This window comes from Carex rostrata, chromosome 10, assembly GCF_964058835.1.
Source record: "Carex rostrata chromosome 10, lpCarRost1.2, whole genome shotgun sequence".
Lineage (NCBI taxonomy): Eukaryota > Viridiplantae > Streptophyta > Magnoliopsida > Poales > Cyperaceae > Carex > Carex rostrata.
In genome coordinates this window covers 4,595,926-4,618,260 of record NC_135927.1, presented here as the reverse complement: position 1 = coordinate 4,618,260, position 22,335 = coordinate 4,595,926, and the positions used below count along the sequence as shown (strand labels likewise).

Below are 22,335 nucleotides of genomic sequence, written 5' to 3'. Positions count from 1 at the left end.
CTTATATTTGTCTTTACAATTTACATTTTCTTAGCATAACTAGAGTTAGGTCATAATTATGACTTGCACACTTAAAAGGGATAACTCAATAATTAAAGTCTACATAAAGAATTACAACTAATGACATGATAAGTACTTAGTCAAAATACTTCTGTTGAAAGCCTGCACGAATACATCTATCTGGAACCTTTTTTACCCATCCGTGCGTTTCAACACTAAACCGCATGCAACTAAGAGAGTGCCCAAAAACTCGTATCTCCCTCTATAAATAGCAGCCTCAGCAGCACACGGTTCAAGCAAGAATCGCACACGGATGGAGCTGCAGCAGAAGCAACTATGGCTAAAGAAAAATTTGATATCTTGCGGCCGTGCAGATTATAGGAGAACTGCATGCGACCGAAATGCCCCATCAGTTGTCAAAGTAGAAGAAGTTATAAGTATTGAAATGCACACGTTTTTCTTCACATCATATGCTGGCTCTGAATAAGGTAAAACCAGTCGCACATGGATCACTACTGGCCCTGAATAAGGTAATTCCAGCAAGCACACGGTTTGGCAGCAAACCTCACACAATTCTGATACTTGTGCGGATTGAAGGAAAATTCAGGAAAATTTTCTGAGTTCTAGATTTTCTGGCAGATGATTCAATAACATATCAAACAACATGCCTTTCTTTGGGCCGACATTATTGACACATGTAAATACATAATAATCATCACTATATTTTATTATCATTTAATTGTAAAAATAATTTCAACAACCATTATCTTCCTTTGGACCAATAAATGATCGCATTCATTAAATGCACACCTAATTTTCCTTTTGTAAAATAAATTCAATCAATCTTGTCAAAATAGGTACCTTTAGGTATAATTATGACTCAATTAATCCAATTAAAAATACATACAACTTTAATGTCTTCATAAGAAATGGAATCTATACCTTAGTCATAAAAAAAATTGCAATTCAATAAAGTAATTGCATCACAATAATTACAATCTTAATCCCAATAAAAAAAATTAATTTTCTAGAGAGTTGTGTGCCCGCATCAAAATCCGTGCAGCCCGCATTTTTTTTTTAATAAAAATGATTTCGTAAAATTTGGATTCACAATTTATGCAGGCAACCGATGGAAAATTAACATTTGAATCGACGGTGAAGTATTTTTCCATAATAGTGATTGCTCCCACTAGCTTTGATATCTATCAAAGGAACTATGGGTATGTCTCCAACTTGGACATTTTGTGCAGCGTCTTGAAGTATTTTTCCATAATAGTGATTGCTCCCACTAGCTTTGATATCTATCAAAGGAACTATGGGTATGTCTCCAACTTGGACATTTTGTGCAGCGTCTTGAATTTATTCAAGGTGCACATATCTCTCATTACTTTTTGTTTGAAACTCATTCTCCAAGAATACAACAAACAGAGCAAAAAAATATTGTTCTCAGATTTATTTTAAAAGTAGCACCCTTCATATTCCTTTGGATACCCCACAAAGAAGAGTCTATCGGATTTGGATTTGAGTTTAGTGTCCTAGAGCAAAAGTTGACTCTATGATTTTTGTTATGTATGCCTCTCATCTCATCATATATTTTCATCATGCTTGATTTAGCAGGATGTTAGGAATAGTATGCCATATTTGGCAGGCTATATTAAAGAGGAAGAATTAGTATTTTAGTATAGGGTATTTTAGGATATGTCATTTATAGTATCTTTTTTAGAGATTTATGTTGCTATAAATTATGTCATTTGTATTCTATGTAAAAATAAAGTTCAAGGAATACAATTAAGCTTCCTCATAATATTGTTTCTCTTATTTCTTGCCTCTCCTTCGTCGAAACCCTTACAAATTGGTATCAGAGCCAAGTTCGTTGCCGGCAATCGATCGGTGATTTTCAGGGTTCTTTGTTCCGCTACCGCTTAGGGTTTGTTGATCGCCACTCCAGGCTCTGTCGTTCTACCTCCATCATCCAATTACGTTCTGTGAATTTGTGAGCCGCGATAATTCCTCTGATCTAGTGCGCGACTTTCATTTGGTGGACCGCGTGAAGATCAATTCCTCTCTGTTTTTGGGATCTGTGTGCTACTCAAAGGTTAATTTATTAATTCGGCAACTTATCTTTTGGTGATTTGATCATTGTGCCGTTACAAAAATTTGGTATTTGAGTACATTCGGAAATTTGATATTTGAGAAATTGATAAATTAGAAAATTTGTTGATTTGTTGATTTGGTGAAATTTGTAATTCCAAATCTCGGTGTTATGATGAGTTCAAATTCAACAATGTCTGCCAAATTTGATATTGAGAAATTCAATGGCACAAGTAGTTTTGCGCTTTGGCAAGTTCGGATGAAGGCGATATTGTCCAATTTGGGCGTAAAGGCCACAATTTTTGGTAGGCCTAAGGAGTTGGAAGGGGAGGCTAAAGATGAAGATTGGGAGATTATGAATGACAAATCTCTCTCGACTATCCAGTTGTGTTTGAGTGATTCAACTCTTCAAGAAATCCTTTCAGAGACTACAGCAGCTGATGCATGGAAGAAGTTAGAGGGGATCTATATGCGAAAATCGGTCACTAACCGGTTGCGTTTGAAGCAAAGGTTCTATTCTTTCAAGATGGCAAAAGGTACATCCGTTAAGGTCCATATTTCAGAATATACCGCACTTCTCAATGACATGGAGAGAATTGGTATCAAGGTGGACGATGAGGATAAAGCTATGGTTCTATTGTGTTCGCTGACTAAGTCTTATCAAGCGTTTAAGGAAACCATGCTTTATAGCAAGGAATCAATCGCCTTTGAGGATGTGAAAAATAATTTGTTGGTCAAGTCCAACATCGATAGTGATTTGTTAAGGGCCGAGAATGGTCATCAAGATGTTGGCTTGATTGTCGAGAAGAGAAGAGAAAGGGGGGAGAACTTGACTTCATCATCGACCTATTCGAGCTCTAAGCACAAGAACCTAATTTGCAACTATTGCAGGAAGAAATGACACATCAAGGCCGACTGTTTCAAGCTCAAGAATAAACAGAAGGCGGACCAAGGTGATAGTTCTTCAGGGTATGCTAATTTAGTTGAAATTAAAGTTGATGATGTGCTTTAGGGGTTTATTTTGGGGTTTTGTTTCAGGATGAGATTTCAAGTCAAGGGGAGGATTGTTATGTATGCCTCTCATCTCATTATATATTTTCATCATGCTTGATTTTGCAGGATGTTAGGAATAGTAGGCCATATTTGGCAAGCTATATTAAGGAGAAAGAATTAGTATTTTAGTATAGGGTATTTTAGGATATGTCATTTATAGTATCTTTTTTTAGAGATTTATGTTGCTATAAATTATGTCATTTGTATTCTATGTAAAAATGAAGTTCAAGAAATACAATTAAGCTTCCTCATAATATTGTTTCTCTTATTTCTTGCCTCTTCTTCGTCGAAACCCTAACAATTTTGTTTATAGAATAATTGAATAGTTAAGTTTGTTCCTAGAATTTGATATAACTTGAAAGTTGAGGATTCTGAATTGTGAGACACTACTAGATATAATTAATAAACTCTAAGTATCTGTAATCAATGTAAGTAGCAAAGAACATTAATTACAAGTAAGATTAGTCTGAGGATTAATTGTATTGTCATATAAGGAATGCATATAATTGTTTATATGACATTAGTTGACCATATATGAATATCAATTGGATTTTGTATTTGACTGCCACTAGCAGCTCCAGCGGTGGTTGTTCCAGCTTCCAGAACTGCCACTGATTGGCATGGTATCGTATATTGGCCATAAAACCTTCATACAAACTCCAAATAATGTGATTCAAAATTCAAAAGAATAGCTAGAAACATGATTTACAATTTCCTGGGAAATATTGTTGAAGAACTTGAACGAAAAACTGGTCAAAATTGTGTGACAATCAGATGGCAGCTTTTGAAGAATTTTATCTTTAATTATGTTAGGTGTTACTTTTGAGTATGTTTTAAATTGGGTCAAAAGGTTTATATTTGAATGTCTTTTCAAGCAAGTTTTTTGTGGTTCTTAGGAGGGCAATTAGTGTCTTTTGTAAGTAGGTAAAGGTAGTTTCATGTTTTTGAGTATGTTTTAAATAAGGTCAAAAGGTTTATATTTGAATGTCTTTTCAAGCAAGTTTTTTGTGGTTCCTAGGAGGGCAATTAGTGTCTTTTGTAAGTAGGTAAAGGTAGTTTAAAGTGGGGTTACTTTTTAGGAGAGTGATTTTAGTTGAACTTGCTAGTGTTATTGTGATTCTCATTATCCAGACTGTGTCATAGTTTTAAAGCTCCCGCTGCTCCTAACAAGTGGTATTAGAGCATTCTGCTGCCATATGGTCCCTAACACTACAAACTTGAAAAAAGGAGTTGTAGGGACTAATCCATGAAAAAAGGTTCTCTTCAATAATTGAGCATTATAAACGTTCAGATTAAAAAATTAATACACTATAATACTGATCAACCAATTCAATCACACTAATTTTCCTACACATATAAATACTAATTTCGAAACAACTCAAATTTGCCAACAAAAGTAATAGAATTATTGTTTTGATCAATCAGTAGTACAGCATACTTCAAGTGTTTACTGGAACGGGCACTACACATAGGGGGACCGCCATCTTAAGCCCGACAGTAAACTTCTCTGTCAAATCTACATCTTTGTGTCCCATCCCATCTGGAAGCCTCCAATTGAACTCAGCAAGCATCAAAGCCAGCAAATAAGGTATTACCTTTACAACAAATGGCAACCCGGGACAACTTCTCCTCCCGGACCCAAACGGGAGGAATTCACATTCTTTCCCATGAAAGACGATTTGTTTCTCCAAAAATCTCTCTGGTCTAAACACATCCGGTTCTTTCCAAACTTGCGGATTATGCCCGATAGCCCATGTGTTTACAAACACTGTTGCTCCTTTCGGCATTATGTACCCACCGACGTCCACTCCATCTTTCATGGCCTTGTGAGGGAGTAGTGGCACTGCCGGATGTAATCTCATTGCCTCCTTAATCACTGCTTGGAGGTATGGAAGATTGATTATATCTTGTTCTCCAAATGTTTGCGATGAAAAAGCCTGCTGCACTTCGGCTTGAGCTTTTGCCATGGCAACAGGGTCATGGAGAAGCTCAGCCATTACCCATTCAACTGTAATTGAGATATTATCACTTCCAGCCCCAATAAGTTCCTGCCAAGGAAAATATTAAACTTTGATGAATACATTGTAACTTATTAATTACTATTTTAATAAACAAATTAGAACTAGCTATCTAAGCATGCCGTGAAAATACCCAAATTAAAGTGACATGCTGTTAATCTAAGAAATAAATTAATGTTTTCCGTGTTGAAAGAATGAGAAAAATTACCATAAGAAGTATTGGAATTTCTCTCCGAGTTATACTTGATTCCGCAACCATATCGAGCAAGGAATCTAAGAAATCACCATAGTTTTTTCCATTGCTGGTCCTGTACTGTAAGCGGGCGTCTATAATAATATCAAAAAACTTACAATATCGTCTATAATGGCCAGCACCATTGTGCCGTATATGTTGAAGATCAAGAAACCTTAGAAAAGGAAAGAAATCAGAGACATTAGGTTTCCCGACCTCATTGATGGTTTCCTTTATCAATTCAGTGAACTCTTGCCGTGACTCGGAGTTGATATCAATCACATCTTGCGAGAATAGTACATTGGAGACCATATTAAGCATTCCGGAAAAAAGTAAATCGCCAATACATATAGGATAGCCTGCTTTTTTACGAAAAATGTTTGTAATATCACGTGCCTTTTGTGCCCTAATCTCTCTAGTTCTTTCAAGGCTACGTACTGAAAAGAGATTGGTGGCACAAATGGCACGATCGCGTTTCCATAGAGGAGACATGCTTGGGAGAAAAGTCATCACTTCATTATGTTGGTTGCAAGCGCGCATTAAGTCAGGTACTGATCGGGCAGAGAAAAATTGATCCTTATTTTGTAGGACCTCACGTGCAACCTTAGGTGAGGAAACAACAATGGTGGTGGTAAGACCAAGTTTGAGAGAGATGACAGGGCCATAGACCTTTGCGAAATGAGCAAATTTATGGTGTGGTTGGTCATCCAAGGCTAGTAGGTTTCCGATTAATGGTAATGGGGTGGGGCCGGGTGGCAGGGGAGTATTGTATGATGATGAAAATAGCTTAGAGAGGGTGAAGAGGAGGAAAAGAGTTAGTGCGATGAGCAAGAAACTAAGTGAGAGTTCCATTTGTTTTTGAGACAATTAGCTATGGATGTGCAGTTGTGCACCTCTTTGTTCAAAACAGCTACCGCTGCTGCTAAAAGACAAAGGCATTAATAAGAATGAAGATAGGGTGAAGAGAAGGAAAATGGTTAGTGCGATGAGCAAGAAACTAAGTGAGAGTTCCATGTTTTTTGAAACAATAAGCTTATGTGAAGTGGTGACACCTTTTTTTTTTTTTTTTTTTTTTTATAAGACAGCTACCGCTGCAGCTGAAAGAAAGGCAATAATTAATAGAATAATATACAATGCGACCCATACAGCATTCATTTAGAGTGGGGAGTAGGTCGGATGCTATTGGGACCAGCTCTTCACTCATAAGAACTTGACTAAAATATATATGTTGCTACTTGAAAAATGTTCAAGTAATGTCAGATTTGATAAGATGCATGTTTGCCAGTACCTATACTAGTTGATATAAACATAATGTATTCAGATTTGATAAGTATAATGTATTCATGATGCTACCATCATTTTTGTTTTACAATCTGGAGAAATTTTTATTTTAATATTAGCATGATATTCTGAACATAACCAATGTTGTATGGATACGGGTATCGGTATCATATTTGATATGATGATACAGATAAGAAAATTTTCAAAAATTAGGAAATAATATGCCAATTATATATATATATATATATAGAGGTGGACTACGGTGAGTTGCGAAGTAAAACGCGTTTCTACTTCACGCCGTATTTTTATTTTGAAAGTCCAAACGACCGATCCGAACCGTTAAATGTTTAATCCATATTGAAATGTGCTTGGAGACTAAATTTTATATTTTTTGGAATTTTTTTACTATTTATTAAGCATTTTTGAAAATTGCTGCTTTGCTGTGAACAGTAAAAAACAGTAAAATTTTCTGAACCATCAGATCAGCGACTTTCAAAATTGCTTAATAAATAGTAAAAACATTCCAAAAAATGTAAAATTTGGTCTCTAAGCACATTTCAATATGGAGAACAAGATGAACGGTTCGGATTGACGTTTTGAACTTAAAAATCAAAAAATATGAGCGTGAAGTAAAATAGTCGCATTACTTCGCAACTCACCGTAGCCCACCTCTATATATATATATATATAGAGAGAGAGAGAGAGAGAGAGAGATAATGGCTAAGCTCAAAAAATCTAAAATTTTGTCTACAAGCACATTTTAATATAGATTAAACATCTAACGGTTTGGATCGGGCGTTTGAACTTCGAAAATAGAATAACCAAGTCATTTGTTCCTGAGTCCAGGAACAAACAATTTGAACTTAGCCATTCTCTCTCTATATATATATATATAATTTTAATTATATTATTAATTCAACACTTGTATTATACGACAATTTAAAAATTAATTAAACACCATTTTTTATACTTAGGAAGTCAAAAACTACAAAAAGAGTACGCTAGATCGATGTAGGACTATTTATGTGTATTATGGTAAAATCAATGTGACATAACCCTATAATTCTCAAAACTACCCAGAATGTCCTTATTTTCTTCTTCCAGATTAGTAAATTAATTATAAGCTAAAAGCCTAAAAGACTACTAATAGAATAACCATCTATATAAACTACCCAAATTGCATCCCACTAGCATCTGATATTGTTAATTCACAGCAAAAAAATATGTATTTGAACATAGCATATATATAGCATCATTTTGCCGGACATGGTTATCGAAATAAAGGTATATGAAATCTTATTACAAGGAAATCACATATTTACCTAATTCAGAAAATTCAGTATCATAATATCATGATATCTAACTACCTCTGAGAACAAAACTTCTAAAAATATCAACTACTTGGTGCCTTTATTCCCGAGAATGAGAATACGTTCCAACAAGGCATGCAATATATGATCAACAAATAAAAGATTTTCCAATATTATAAAAATAAGGACATAGTTAACATCCTAACTCCTGAATTGAACTGAACAGTCACATATCATTTGAGATAACTATTAAACCACATGTCAAAGTATCACAATTTATAAAAATGGTATCATTAATTTGTTTAAAAATTTAACTTAATTGCATTTTAGGAAAACGTTATTTAGCATGATCAGAAGAAAAAATGACGTCTTAATATAATTTAGTTAAACATATCAAACTCACAAAAAAATAAATTCTAGTAATAACATGAAATATAATTGATCTTTGAAACTGGGACATCCAACTCAGACAAATACCATGAATTAAAGAATACAAAGAAACAAATACGTTACAGGTCAAACGTGAATATGAGTCAATTATATAGGTCATGTTTGGTTGTGGGGGTAAGAACCTTTTTTCATGCTTAAGGAGCCAAACAAGGTGTGAAATAGGAGTAAGATGGAGTAAGAGGTGAGTTAATTCAGAGTAAGTTACTCCACCTCTCTAGGTGGATTAACTTACTCCACACTTACTTCATCAGTAGGGCCCACTATCATAGACATGAGTTCATTTTCCAACATCTTACTCCTCCATAATTTAATGCATGACTTAAACTAACAAACAAGATGTAAAATATGAAGAGTAAGGTGGAGTAGCACAATTGGCTAAGAAAAAGTCCTAGAGTTGTTATACCCAAAGGTCGAGAGTTTGATTTCCTCTCACGACTTCGCAGCTTCTGTGAAGATTTTCAAAAAAAAAAAGGTGGAGTAAGCAATTTCATCATCATTAACTTTACTCCATAATCAAACATGACCATAAAATTTTTCATTTTGCGTATGGGCCTATCCTTAGTATTTTGCACTAAACTATATAGAAAATAAGTTACAAGTACAAAAAAAATGCATATGGTGGAATGGCAGGCTAGGGAGAATTTTTTATTTATAAAACATAATTACAAAAATAAAATTACAAAACCAATTTAATTGCATTGATTTTTACAATAACCATAAGTATCGAGTTGGATATTCAGTATATTCAAGAAGGTACCGAGTAATCTATTAGGTACACTCCAATTTTACCTTTTTACTTGATACTTTGCTTGGAAAGATGGTGGCAGGAGGGATGTACTGAATAGACTACTCGGTACCCCTTAATTGTAACAAATACACAACTTGATACTTATTGACATTGCCTGGATCACCTATCAAGCCACGTCAGCAACATGTTTCATGTCATTAAGTTAAATGCCCCATTTGAAGGAAGTTTAAGCCTTTTCAAGTCCATATTACCATGATCCAAGTTAATATGAACCCAAATCAAGTCAGCAATGCCCCAAGCTCTCTGGACAGTTTTCTGGACAATTTGACACGTTTTAGTATTGGGGGGGGGGGGGGGGGGGGGGGGGGGGGGGGGGGGGGGGGGTGTTGGTACTGATCGACTTTGTCATTTTCTGAAGAAAAAAAAAATTGTCCATCTCTGGATGTTTGATTTGTAATTCGGATTAAATTTAGTATTAAAATTAAAATAATTTTTTTGAATTATGATTGGTAAAATTAATTATAAGTTATATAGGATTAGAAATTATAAGATAGTGTATTGAAAAATATTAGTCAAAATATTATTTTTTTATCGAGTACTCAATTAGTTAATGAATTTAAATCCAATAAGTTATTTAAACCCTATTCGATATTTTTTTCGATATGAAACATATAATGGTCAAAATGGTGTGCTAACAATGTGACAAATTTTGGAGGATTCTATCATTAATTAGTTAGGTGAGAGTTATGAGTGAGTTTTCAATTCTCATGTGACACATACTTTTTTTTAAATATGCATGCTTGGTAAAAAAAATATTACTAGTGGAGACAACAACGCTGCTTCGACCATGTGAGTACCCGACCCCATAACACTATAATATCAAGTTCAGATAAACTTTTGTAGCTTTTATTGGTACCGTTTGGCCCATTGTTCCTTTTATCATCTTTGTTTTTGTATTTCCTGTTAAAGGCTTAGATTCCATTAGCATTGATGCTTTCTTGTGTGCATTTTCTTTCCCAAAAGAATTATTTTAGACTCATTTTGAGACAAGAAATTGTTTGCATGGGGACAAAAAATTAAAAATCGTTTGTCTTTTTTCTTCAAGTATTTACATTCGGTGAAATTTTAAAATATGACCAGGATTCAAATGCCTCTATTTTGTACTTTTATTGGACAATTATTTTTTAATTTTCTAATAAAAAAAAGTCATATGTCAAAGTAATCCGTTAAATAGATGTGATGTATATTATTTTCATTACATGCACATAAAAAAAATTCACGTTTTGATTTTGTTTGAATCAATCAATTGAAATATTAACTTGCAAAATTTTTTTTAGTGTATTTCTAAAAGCATTTCATACTAAATTTAAATATCGTAATTGTTTACATGTGCCTAGTAAAAATGATATAAATAATGTCTAACAGTTTTTAAAGTGTAATTTTTGTTGCTGAAAGTTGAAACAATTTTTTTATTTTTTTACATCCATTTTACATCAAAATTAAAAAAAAATGTACATCAAAGGAAAACACATAATGCACCAAAAAATGAAACAACTTAATTGCAATACAAAACCAGAAATATATGCGAGAAGAAGTTAACAATAGATTTTTTTTTTAAATATGGGGTGGGGGTCAAGCCACCCAACACATTTCAAACCCCTATAAAAGACAATAAAATGGACAAATTTATGTGTTTTTGAAGTTTAGGGGAGCAAATACCTAATTTCAGAGTTTAGTGGGAAAATATGTACGGAGGTTTGAACTTTTTGAGAGTATACATATGAAATTTTTCCCAAATAATAAAGCTATTGATTATGTAATTGTAAAAACATGTCTATTATCTGCTATTTGTTTATTTTAAAAATTGATTACATCTGAACTGGTCTCAAAATACTATTCTTTCCTCGATTAGTTGCTCTGAATTTGATGTGACCGCTTTTAAATGGCAACTTCGTTTTTTTGTATCTGTGCAGATAATTAATCTGAGGAAGAATTGTTAATTGTGCTTCAATTCGAAACTCGTCACATATATAAGGTCAACCACTTATTTGGAGCATAACAAGATTAATACAACAAATATAAGAAATAAGAACATAATATTTGGTTTAATTAATCAGGAGTTGACTTCCATAATCTTCATTGAACTTCTGGTAGCGGTGTGCATAAAGATGTGCCGAAGGTCTCGTGTTTCTCAATGCCACATTGACATCTTCTGATTTCACTGGACCGATCTCAGGCAGCTCTGCAGTTTGTGTCATAATTAATTCATCAAAATAAATTCAAATCCTGCCTTAATATAAAGTGATTCAATTCCTGTTAGAATTTGTAATGTTTAGAACCTCCTTTTAAGACCCAATTCATATATATGTATCTCCAAGAGAGGACACAAATAGCAGGTAATGGGACAGCTGGTCTAATTGGTATAATTTCTATAAAAGTGTCTATGAATAACAGCATGAACCAAATATATATATATAATAGAGATAAAGACACACAATATAGCCTGACTGAAGTACATACACAAATGTAATTATGTCATGAATAAACCCACAACTGTTGAACTTGATAAGATGATTCAGATCCCAATTACTTGTCAGCAACGTTTATGGAAAAGGTACTAACTTGACAAGTATTATTAGTGAATTTTCATACCTTCCTCTTGATGAACTTGATCATGGGTAGCATCTAGAACTGTCATTAACCTTCTCAGAGGTTGCATTGCTGCCTCCTTACACACAAGCCGAATATCAGAGCCAGAATATCCCTCAGTTTTCTCGACCAGAGTTTCATATGATATCTCTGGATTTTCAACCGTAATCGGCAAAAGTTCTTCTAACATTGCACATCTCGCCTCTGGCTCAGGAAGCGGTACAAGTATCTGCCCAATAAATTCAATATTCAAAACGATGTACAATTGCTTGTTCTTTTTTCTTGATCCTGGGAAAGAATTGACTTGTTCTATTACAACAATTCTTTACAACCTATGTATTTTAAAAGAAATGCTTACCTAGACATTAGGTATTCAAATTAATCAAGTTAAAAAAATAATGATGCTGATAAAGTTTGGTTCTTTTATTAAACTGAAATTTTAAAGTTTACCCTTTTCTCTAGCCGGCGAAGCATGGCAGAATCTAACTCCCACGGCAAATTTGTTGCAGCAAGAACAAACACAAGATCATCTGTCTTTGCTAAACCATCCATCTGCATTAGAAATTGAAATTACTATATTAATACAAAGACTAAGATAAGTGTTAGCAGTATATACTGGCATCAGTACACAGTACATGAAGCAACAGATTCCAGCTGAGACACCAAAAAACCAGAAGCAAAATATAGTAGTGACTCCCAGAAATTATTCTCTAGATTATTTCACCCAACATTTCTTTCTAGAAGAATGATTTTTTAATTGCAATTTCAGAGAAATGAATTTTCTATGATTTCCAAATGTAGCAAAACACCACTTATCACTTACAATATGTTGGTACTTGGTACAAACCTGGATAAGTAACTCGGTTTTTAAGCGCCGACTTGCTTCATGCTCACTACGTGCTTCACCACGCTGACTAATGATAGAATCAATCTCATCAAGAAAAATTGTGGATGGTGCATGGTGCCTTGCTAGCTCAAACAAAACTTTGACTAGCTTCTCAGAATCACCTGCATAGTGGGTTAAACTTATTGAGTTAATATAGTAGCAATATAAATTATAGATATAAGGTATCAGCATATATAAAAAGAAATGCACATATACCTGCAAATAAAAATAATTAAGTGCACCTAACAAAAAGCCCTCATGCAATTTTGTAAAATATGCCTACAGTGACTATAGTGCATATTTAAATGATAGATAAAAGGATGCATCTCATTTGCACCCCTTCCATCAAGATATGTATTCTTTAAAGAAATAAGAAAATTGCATGACCATACCACGCCATTTGCTGACAATGGATGATGCTGAGATATTGAAGAACGTGGTTTTACACTCAGTAGCCACAGCTTTTGCAAGCATTGTCTGTAAACAGAATAGACATTTGTATTAGGTTTTAATTCCCCTAAAATATGGTTTGATAACTGTTATAAGAACTGGTGATGAAAGATAGGAAACTTCATTTTTAATTTATATAGCCATGATAGGTCACATACTAAGGCTGACAAAGTTGCATACCAATAATTAGTGAAACTCTATGTTATAATTAAAATAATGGAAATGAAATATACGAACTACATGAACCAGTGGACTTGAGTACAAACCTTTCCTGTTCCTGGGGGGCCAAAAAGCAAAATTCCCTTCCATGGTGATAAAAGCCCAGTAAAGTACCTACCAACAGTACACAAAAAGATATATCAGGTACCACTCTTTACATTCTTTTTCCATAAACCCTTGACAATCATGTTTATGTTTATAGATACCAATATGTGAGAAAGAACAAAAGTCGGAGTTTACTTGGGATATTTTATGGGCATTACGACAGCTTCCTTTAAGAGGCGTTTTGCATTCTCTAGCCCTTTTATGTTTTCCCATTTCACATCTGGACTTCCTCGAATTATATCTCTGTCAAAATATGTTTCAAAAAAAAATTTATTTATATTAATAGAATCTTAATAGAAAACTAATAATTTTTTTTTCTGATTTTGGGGAATGCATTACCTGCTCAATGCCTCAGCCAGGTGACGCATTTCAGCTGATTCAAAAGGAGGAAACAGTGGCTTCTGGCTAAAGAATTCAAAAATAGAAGGAGCATTTAGCATCCCAACAGATGAAAAGATTACAGAATTATGCATATGTGAAGTGGAGCAAAAGAAAAAAAAAAGTAGTCCCAAGCAATCACACCAGAAGTTATGAAAAAGGAACTACACAGAATATAATTAAAGGCTGTGGTTAAAACCAGCAACCTTCATTTCTCATTCATACTTACCATAGTGAGTAATTTAGAATTCAGGAATGAGTTAGAAAGTCTAATATTCATGATTTGGAAATGATACACGAATATAATTCGTGAATAGTTTGTTTTCTTATATTTCATATAAATATATTATAATTCGTGAATAATTCGTAAAAATTAATGAAATTCGCGATAATGCATGAAACACTCAGGATTCCGTTTAGTTCTTCTATTTTTATACATTTCTCTAGTAATTTGTAAAATTAATAAAATGTGCAAATAGTACATGAACAATTTGGACTTCAATTAAGTCATATATAAAATTGTACCGAAGGTGCTAAAAATAATTAATTGTGAATCTTGTTACTATTATAGTTACAGAGGGGATCTAAAGTTACTCCAAATCATCAGAATGCACTTAAAGTATTCATAAAAAAATACCTCTGAGCCTTACAAATATATATATTTGCAATGGCAAATTACTAGCTATTGCCCTAAGTAGATTTGGCTTATCAAATTCATCGACCACAGAAGAAAAACTAATTGCAGCAACATCTAATATAATTTTCACAAAATATATTACAGTTACAGTTGAAATATATTCAATTGCAATGAATAAAAAATTGTAACTAGTGAGATTTTAAAGGAAAGACTTACATTGTTGGAACAGGTCTATCAGAGATAGCTCCCGGACGAACCTCTGTCCTTGTTGCCTACAATTAGAATACAATTTCATACAATTGATTAAAGCAAAACATTGATGATTGAAATTATCTTGCATGCAACCAGAATTACTGGAAATGATAGCTAGGAAGCATAAGATCTAACAGTAAGCCTAGAATCATACACAAGCAATGGTGCCTATGCTTCACTGCTTGCATGCAAACAGAAATGCGAACATCTTTTACATTTTTAAAATTATTTTAACTATTTTTTAGATAGGTAGAAAATCACTACTTTTGAATGACAACCTAAATACAATTGAATTAAACACATGCAATGTGATCCATGGTCTACGGCTTGCATGCAAATGGAAATGTAACAGCCAAAATGCACGAAACTAACACTTGCCCCAAAAGCATTCATAATTGATTGTGTATAAGATGCCACTTGTAGAATCCTACTTGCATAACTATCAAATTAAATTTATTCCATATTGCTCATAAATTTTTGATCTAAAGAAAAGAAAAATAGAAATTAACTTGAGTCTCATATTGCTCATAAATTGCTAAATCCGATGACCTCTTGACACTTCCATTATTCATACTAGCTGTCTGATCTGCTAACCAAGGGTTCAAATTTTCTTCAACCAAATTCTTCTTCCCACCAAATCTATCTTCCCAAAATGCCAAAAAATTCTGACAAATGCGAACAAAAGCACATTGAATTGAATAATCAGACTGAAATAACAAATTAAAAGATTTGCAGTTCAACTAACCTCAAAGCACCAGCAAGTAGGCAATGGTCTGTCCCTCATCTCCTCTCTCTCGTCTCTCGCTCTCTCTCATAGTGTCATTCCATGGTTTATAAAGTAACTTGTACAGTTCTACTATGCGGGAAAAAGGGGTTGGGATCCTCCCAAGTTCCTTTAAGATTCGTGCTAAAACATAGTGGGCTGCCCTTATCTAGTTTCAAAGTTTGAGTTAGCTAGGTAATTTGAATTAGGGAAGGAGAGGATGAGCTGTTGAGCACAGAATATTGGGTTGAACTATCTTTTTTTTTTCTAATAAAAATGTAGATCACCAGTAATACTTTTAACATTTAACTTATATGGAATTTCGAAATGTCCTGGTGACTGGACAGATTTTTGTGATTCCAGTAAATGAAATTTTCCATTTCATCAAGCAATGGAGACATGAAAAGGAGGAGCCAATACTTAATTCAGTAAAATAATAACACATTGCCAGGTTCTCATGCGTTTTAATTATTCAAAACGCCCGCTTTGATCATTTGAATATGTCAAATCCATCCGTCAAAAGCACGAATACAATTTGCCAATAAAATAACACGAATACATATAACGTGTAATATGTATAATTTGGATCCGAGACTGCTGGAGGGATATTTTGAACCAGATCCTTATTATAATATTAAATTTTGGATCATTTAATAACTGTAGCAGATCTCCAAAATATCTTACTAAAAAAACAGATCTACAAATTATCGTTACGCAGCACCAGCATGTGTTACACAGATTGACCATGCCATAAGTTCACAACAATCGACTGTCTAATAATTTCTTTCCCCAGTTTACAAGCACCGGAGAAATCCACACTACTACAGAAAACACGACTATATGGGTTAGCACTATTCTTTTGGATGAAGCAAAAATAGCACTAATCCGAGAATAGCACTATTCTTGTGAGCTATTCGATGTTTAGATGGAGCAAGAATAGCACTAACCACTATTCTTTATTTGTATTATATGGATTATCTCACTATTCTCAAACTTGAGAGTAGCTCTATTTTTGCTCTATTCTTTGTTTCATCCAAACGTACCCAATGAATTGTGAAATTTTCAAATGTTAAAATATTATATTGTATTTTTTTACTAGTGATTGATGATGAAAAAAATCAAACATATTCATTAATTTTTTAGATCCGTAGTCTTAAGTTGTTACTTGCATATTATCAGATAAGTAATAGTACTTTTATATAAGACAAAAGTTGTAAAATATTTTCAGATACGTACTCGTGTGCAACAAAAATATTTCTACAAACAATAAATAGCAAAAAGTTCACAAAAAAATTAGTACGAGCCAATACACCAAAGACACAGAATTATAAATCCTGAACCAAATTATGTGTAACGAGTCATTTTTAAGCTCTATATGGTATCTATATAAAGTGACAAACAAAAATTCTGGCATGGAAACCTCTCACTCCACTGGTTAACTTTTTTTTGTTTTTCTAAAAGCAGTTTAAATTAATCATACTAATAATTTTTCATCTGATTCCGATCAGTCGATTGACGAATTTTCTTAACTAATTATTCAGAAATTATCATATGTTTATAGACGTTGTAGTTTGATGCAATGTCCTCAAAAAAAAAAAAAAATGTTTGATGCAGTTTAAGTCGTAAAATATATATGCAAAACACTACTACGTACAGAAAAAGATTTCGTTGTTGGTGCAAATCGTAATGCACCGTCAGTTGCTGAACCGATGGCTATCACCTTTTTTAAAAATAGGTCACTATCTGCAAGGGTAAAAAGTGACTATTAGTGAGGATACACCAACAAAAAAGTGTTATTTCTGAACATATCAGTATTACCGACAGGAGTATCCGTGACGATACCATTGTCAAAAAACACTTTATCCTTCACAGATATTAAATATGTATACATATGGCCATTGGCTCAGAATCAATAGCGTTGATCACTTATTCCAACAGTTCAAACGATCGCATACACAGTGTTGAGTACCAATGTCATCTCTTGTGTTTTACAACCGACAGCAAATGTTATTCCAACAGTTTCTGTTGAATTTATCAGCCGATGGCAAAAAGACTCTTATACCATTATACCATCTGTTTTGTTTGAATTGGCGTTTGTACTGTTATTAATTTTTAGTCAATAGTGATATATGTATTTATGTTTAATTATTTTTGTCAGTTCCATTTGTCTTTCTAAACTCCTATAGCTAGGTTTTTCGTGATAAGAAGGATTTCCTTGATGAACCATATATTAACGCATTATTTGACACATAGTTGATCCAAAATTTACTTTAATCATCATATTTTGTTGCATTTTTATTTATCATTTCGTTTAATTTTGGTTAATGTTAGTCAAGATAAAAGATACTGCACAAGTTGTTAATTATTGCAGAATTGGAGCATGAAACCGCACGATTTGCATGTGTACAAAAGATCCAAGCTGAATGGAGAAACAAATGGAGGAAACAATTTTTTCTACCGAAATTAAATCTTTTTATTTGGCTGATTTCACCTGACACAAATTTGGTTTCCAAATATTAATTGAGGTGCATTGCTGGCTGATGGAGGGGATTTAATTTGTTACCACAATTTGATGGGAGAAAGAAGGAAAAGGCACCTGATATATTCGGCGCTGAGGGAATCAAAGGGGCATCAGGTCACTTTAGCATTTTGTTAATTTTCATTGCTTGTAACTTTTGGAGACAAGTCGGCCAGAGGAGAAAAAGTCAGATTTTTCATTTTTGCGAATTGGAGTCAGAGGAAAAACCGGAGGAAAGGAGGAAAGCTGCAGCCCGATTCTTCGAATTCGGTTTTAGCAATCTTTTTTATTCTTCTTCTTTTCTTCTACTTCTATGAGTTTAATGGAATCAAATATGACTTGTGTTTGTGTTGAAATTATGCTTGGCTAAACATTTTATCTAGGGATATGGGAGTAACTTGATACTTTTGTTATGTTAATTTAATTGTTTGAATTATATTTGTGGTTGTGATGTTGATTTGTTTATGAATGCTTGCTTGGTTTGTTTAGTTATTTCTTATTTTATTAAGGGATCCGCTAATAATAAATTGAGACCGAAAGGAGCAATTTATATTAGAAGTACTTTTTAAAATAGTGATAATTATGCAAATAATATTAGGTGAATTTGGTGATGGACCGAAAGGAGAAATTGAATTGCTAGAACAACATAAACAAACTTAAGTACTCGGAGCTACGAAAGTAGTCCAAAAGGCTTTTGGGGAAAAACACGGGTTATCAAATAGCTTAATGGGTTTAGATTAAAACTGGTAAGCCACGAACGTAGGAGACCTATTTAATCTAGATACGGTGCGAAGCCACAAAAGTGGATAAACATCTACCTTAAGATAACACCCCCTCAATAATTGCAACCCAAATATTATAAAAACAATCACTACAACAAATCTGACTTTCTGCGACCGGTTTTCCGGTCGCAGAAAGTCCAGGCGCCGGTCGCTGATAGTGATTCCGGTCGCTGATACTCCGGTCGCTGAAAGCATTGTCGCAGATACTCAACTGATGACGTCACCGGTCGCTGAATGACATCACCCGGTCGCTGTTACTTTTCTGCGACCATTTTTTTTTTGTCGCTGTTCTTTTGTGCTGACGTCACGAAAAGATTTCTGCGACCACAATTAACGGTCGCTGATAGTCAAATCCGGTCGCTGATACTATTATGTTAGTTTTTTTTTTGTTATTTACTTTTCTGTTAGTTTTTTTGGATTTTTTTTCATTTTTACTTTTCTCAAAACATACATAATAGATCGATTCAATTGTAACATCAAATATTATACAAAATTACAGTTTTGATTTGAGATACAACAATAACAATATCAACACAATTGTAATTTTGCCATAGTATCAATTACAATTTTCTCAAAATTCTCAAGTCATGAAATAAAAAAAAACAGCACATATTCCTCAAAATTCTCAATTATAATTTTCCCAAATTAAGCTAGCCTATTGTTATTTTGCATAATATAAACCTATAACACTGCAAGTAAAGGATTTGAGCCTAATGTCATAAACCTATAACTGCAAGTAGAACCTCTTGAAATATATTAATGAAATGGCCTACAACAAGCACATAATTAGTTAAATTTATGCAATATGATCCATAAAAGGATATAAATTAAAAGTGAACATAGCATACCTGAATTTTAATGGGGAATTGAATTAAGATAAAGCATAATAAAATTGTACATGAAAATATAAAGAAAAAGATTGGAACTCACTATTCATAAGTGCCATATAGACGAACTAGAAGCTCAATCTTGAATTTCTGTCTCGGTACTTCCATCACACTCTATATGCAAAAGAAAGAAAAATTACGAGAGTATTTTAGGTGTGAGTTTAAAGAACTTAAAAACAACAACATAAATCATACATATATGTAGAAAGAATAGAGGAATACCTTAATAGGACTTATATAGATGGGCTGTCAAGAAAAGTAAACAACACCAGGTTGTTAAACCAAGGTTGAATCATACCTGATTTTCCTTTCATTTGTGATGTAAGCACTTATATTTCCTTATTCTTTGAACTAAAAATTCTGAAAAAATCAGATTAAGTGCCTTTAAGTGCTGTTAGTGCTTTAACCCATTCTTAACCTTGTGATTCACCACTTATTAAGATGAAAGAAAGGTAATAGGTTTATGAAACTCTATACATAAATTCCCAGTTATCACAATCTCTCTATACAGCCCCAAATTGGTACTAATTTATCAAATAAGGAACTAAAACAAAGGGACTAGATCTTACCACAGGAGGAGGCAAAGGCGAGCCAGATAAAGCGTTGCCGTTCGACGACGATCGCTGCTTCCACGCCTTTTTGGGGCTGGCGTTGCCGCTAGGGTTAGGGTTCGCCTTTTGGGGATCTGTCTCTGGCGCGAGTTGGTTTTGGGGCGAAAAATTTGGGGCGACTGTCTCTGGCGCACGCGAATAATGGTTTTGGAGATTTTCGGCGCTAAAAAAAAAAAAAACTTTCAGCAACCGATGTTGGCGCCGGTCGCTGATACTGGTCTCTGATAGTTTTGGTCGCCTGATTTTGGATCAAATTCGTTTTTTTCAAAAAAAATTAATTATCTGCGACCGGCGTCAGCACCGGTCTCTGATACCAGTCGCAGAAAATCAATTCTGCTGTAGTGAATTAGAAATACATAATTAAAAGTATCATAGTGAAACCATAATCCTAGATATCCATTCTCTTTGGTATTTCTCATCATTTTCTGTTTCTGGAATTCATTCTGCATTCTGTCAATTTAAGTTGCATTCAGATAATTCATCCTGCATTCTGTCTGGAATTCAGGCTGAGGTTCTGGAATTTAGTCTGCATTAGTTCATTCTATCAATTTAAGTTGCATTCAGATAATTCATCCTGCATTCTGTCTGGAATTCAGGCTGAGGTTCTGGAATTTAGTCTGCATTAGTTCATAGTTCATCCTGCATTTAGTTAATTCATTCAACATTTTTATAATTCAGTTTATAACAAAAATCACCCAATATTTGCTTGTCTAGATTATTGAAAACCGGTAAACCAGTACTTATAATACCTCTATGTGGTTCGATACCCAAATTACTAAGCGATAAGGTCGTGCGTTTGCGACCGAATTGTATTGGAATTAGGGATTAAATTGTTAAGCTACCGAAATCACATCAAGCTTTTCTGGCGCCGTTGCCGGGGAGGTAACGGAATATTGGTATAACCGGTTTGTAAGTGAGACTAGATATTTTCTTTTTGTTCTTATTTCCTTATTTTCTTTAAACTAATCTATTTCTTTTTTCTAGATTCACACGATACTGGCCCCTGTTGCTCATCGGCCGATAACTCGTGCATTTCTGAGAAGTCATCTAGAACTGGCTGACCCCAACAATCAAACTATCCCTGTTGGCGCAGAACCACCACTGATGGCGGAACGACCGAGATCTTTGCGCGAGTTCGCCATCCCCTCCACGCAAAACATCACTTCCAGCATCCGTGCACCTACAGTGGCTGCAAACAATTTTGAAATTAAAACTGCAATTTTGGGAATGGTCCAACAAAACCAATTTACTGGTTTACCAAATGAGGACCCAAACCTGCACCTGTCCATTTTTCTTGAAATTTGTAATACCTTTAAGGTTAATGGTGTGTCTGATGATGCCATTAGACTTAGGTTATTCCCATTCTCACTGACAGGTAGGGCTAGGGCATGGTTACATTCGTTACCAGCTGGTACCATCACTACCTGGGAGGAGCTTGCTCAGGCCTTTCTTGCTAAGTATTTTCCGCTTAGCAAAACAGCTCAACTCAGGAACCAAATCACCTCTTTTGTCCAAAAAGATGGTGAGTCTCTTTATGAGCCTTGGGAACGGTTCAAGGAATTGATTAGATCCTGTCCACATCATGGTTTAGAGAAATGGTTGATAGTTCAGACTTTTTACAATGGATTGAATTATAACACTCGATTAACCATTGATGCAGCTGCAAATGGAGCATTAATGAATCGTGGGGTGGATGATGCATACACATTGATTGAGGAAGTGGATGTAGTACGATGTAGTAGCAACTCAGCATGCCTACTGTGATGCGATCCTATATTAGTACAATATTCATTTGCATCACAAATTCTGGAGAAAAAAAGCGCTGGAATAAAAAGTAGCAATACAGGCTACAAGTAAATATGCTGACATAACAATACCATCAATTTAACTACACATATACATGATCATGCATTAAGTAATTTAATTACCTATGAATATGGTCTTGCAAATACCGACCGATAGAAAAGGAAGGATGGCGCTTTAGCAATTCAAAGGTTTCTCCGATGAATGGCCAT

The 22,335-nt window shown here is 34.1% G+C and overlaps 2 protein-coding genes and 1 non-coding gene across 3 annotated transcripts; all 3 read right to left on the bottom strand.

Annotated features, from left to right (window-relative positions):
• Window positions 1-4,481: 4,481 nt before the first annotated feature.
• Window positions 4,482-6,543, bottom strand: LOC144561032 (cytochrome P450 76M5-like). The gene is made up of 2 exons (XM_078310252.1): window positions 5,371-6,543; window positions 4,482-5,192 (listed from the first exon to the last, which is right to left on the bottom strand). The coding sequence occupies exons 1-2, from the start codon at window positions 6,244-6,246 to the stop codon at window positions 4,584-4,586; spliced, it is 1,485 nt and encodes a 494-aa protein (XP_078166378.1). The 5' UTR covers window positions 6,247-6,543; the 3' UTR covers window positions 4,482-4,583.
• Window positions 6,544-11,202: 4,659 nt separating this feature from the next.
• Window positions 11,203-15,560, bottom strand: LOC144560535 (uncharacterized). Its single transcript, XM_078309758.1, has 11 exons — window positions 15,505-15,560; window positions 15,269-15,424; window positions 14,724-14,779; window positions 13,832-13,897; window positions 13,628-13,735; window positions 13,435-13,501; window positions 13,111-13,195; window positions 12,680-12,840; window positions 12,283-12,384; window positions 11,836-12,061; window positions 11,203-11,425 (listed from the first exon to the last, which is right to left on the bottom strand). The coding sequence occupies exons 1-11, from the start codon at window positions 15,541-15,543 to the stop codon at window positions 11,289-11,291; spliced, it is 1,203 nt and encodes a 400-aa protein (XP_078165884.1). The 5' UTR covers window positions 15,544-15,560; the 3' UTR covers window positions 11,203-11,288.
• Window positions 15,561-21,802: 6,242 nt separating this feature from the next.
• Window positions 21,803-21,909, bottom strand: LOC144561136 (small nucleolar RNA R71). Its single transcript, XR_013513619.1, has one exon. It is a non-coding gene; the product is annotated as a small nucleolar RNA R71 (small nucleolar RNA).
• Between the last annotated feature and the right edge of the window lie 426 nt (window positions 21,910-22,335).

Bases quoted from the DNA above. Each gene is read 5' to 3' on its own strand.
- LOC144561032 (XM_078310252.1), bottom strand. From the start codon at position 6,246: ATGGAACTCTCACTTAGTTTCTTGCTCATCGCACTAACTCTTTTCCTC. The intron at 5,193-5,370 runs GTAATTTTTCTC...TTTCCTTGGCAG, and splicing joins AAATTCCAATACTTCTTATG to GAACTTATTGGGGCTGGAAG.
- LOC144560535 (XM_078309758.1), bottom strand. From the start codon at position 15,543: ATGAGGGACAGACCATTGCCTACTTGCTGGTGCTTTGAG. The intron at 15,425-15,504 runs GTTAGTTGAACT...CGCATTTGTCAG, and splicing joins CTACTTGCTGGTGCTTTGAG to AATTTTTTGGCATTTTGGGA. The intron at 12,062-12,282 runs GTAAACTTTAAA...TTTATTGGGCAG, and splicing joins TTCGCCGGCTAGAGAAAAGG to ATACTTGTACCGCTTCCTGA.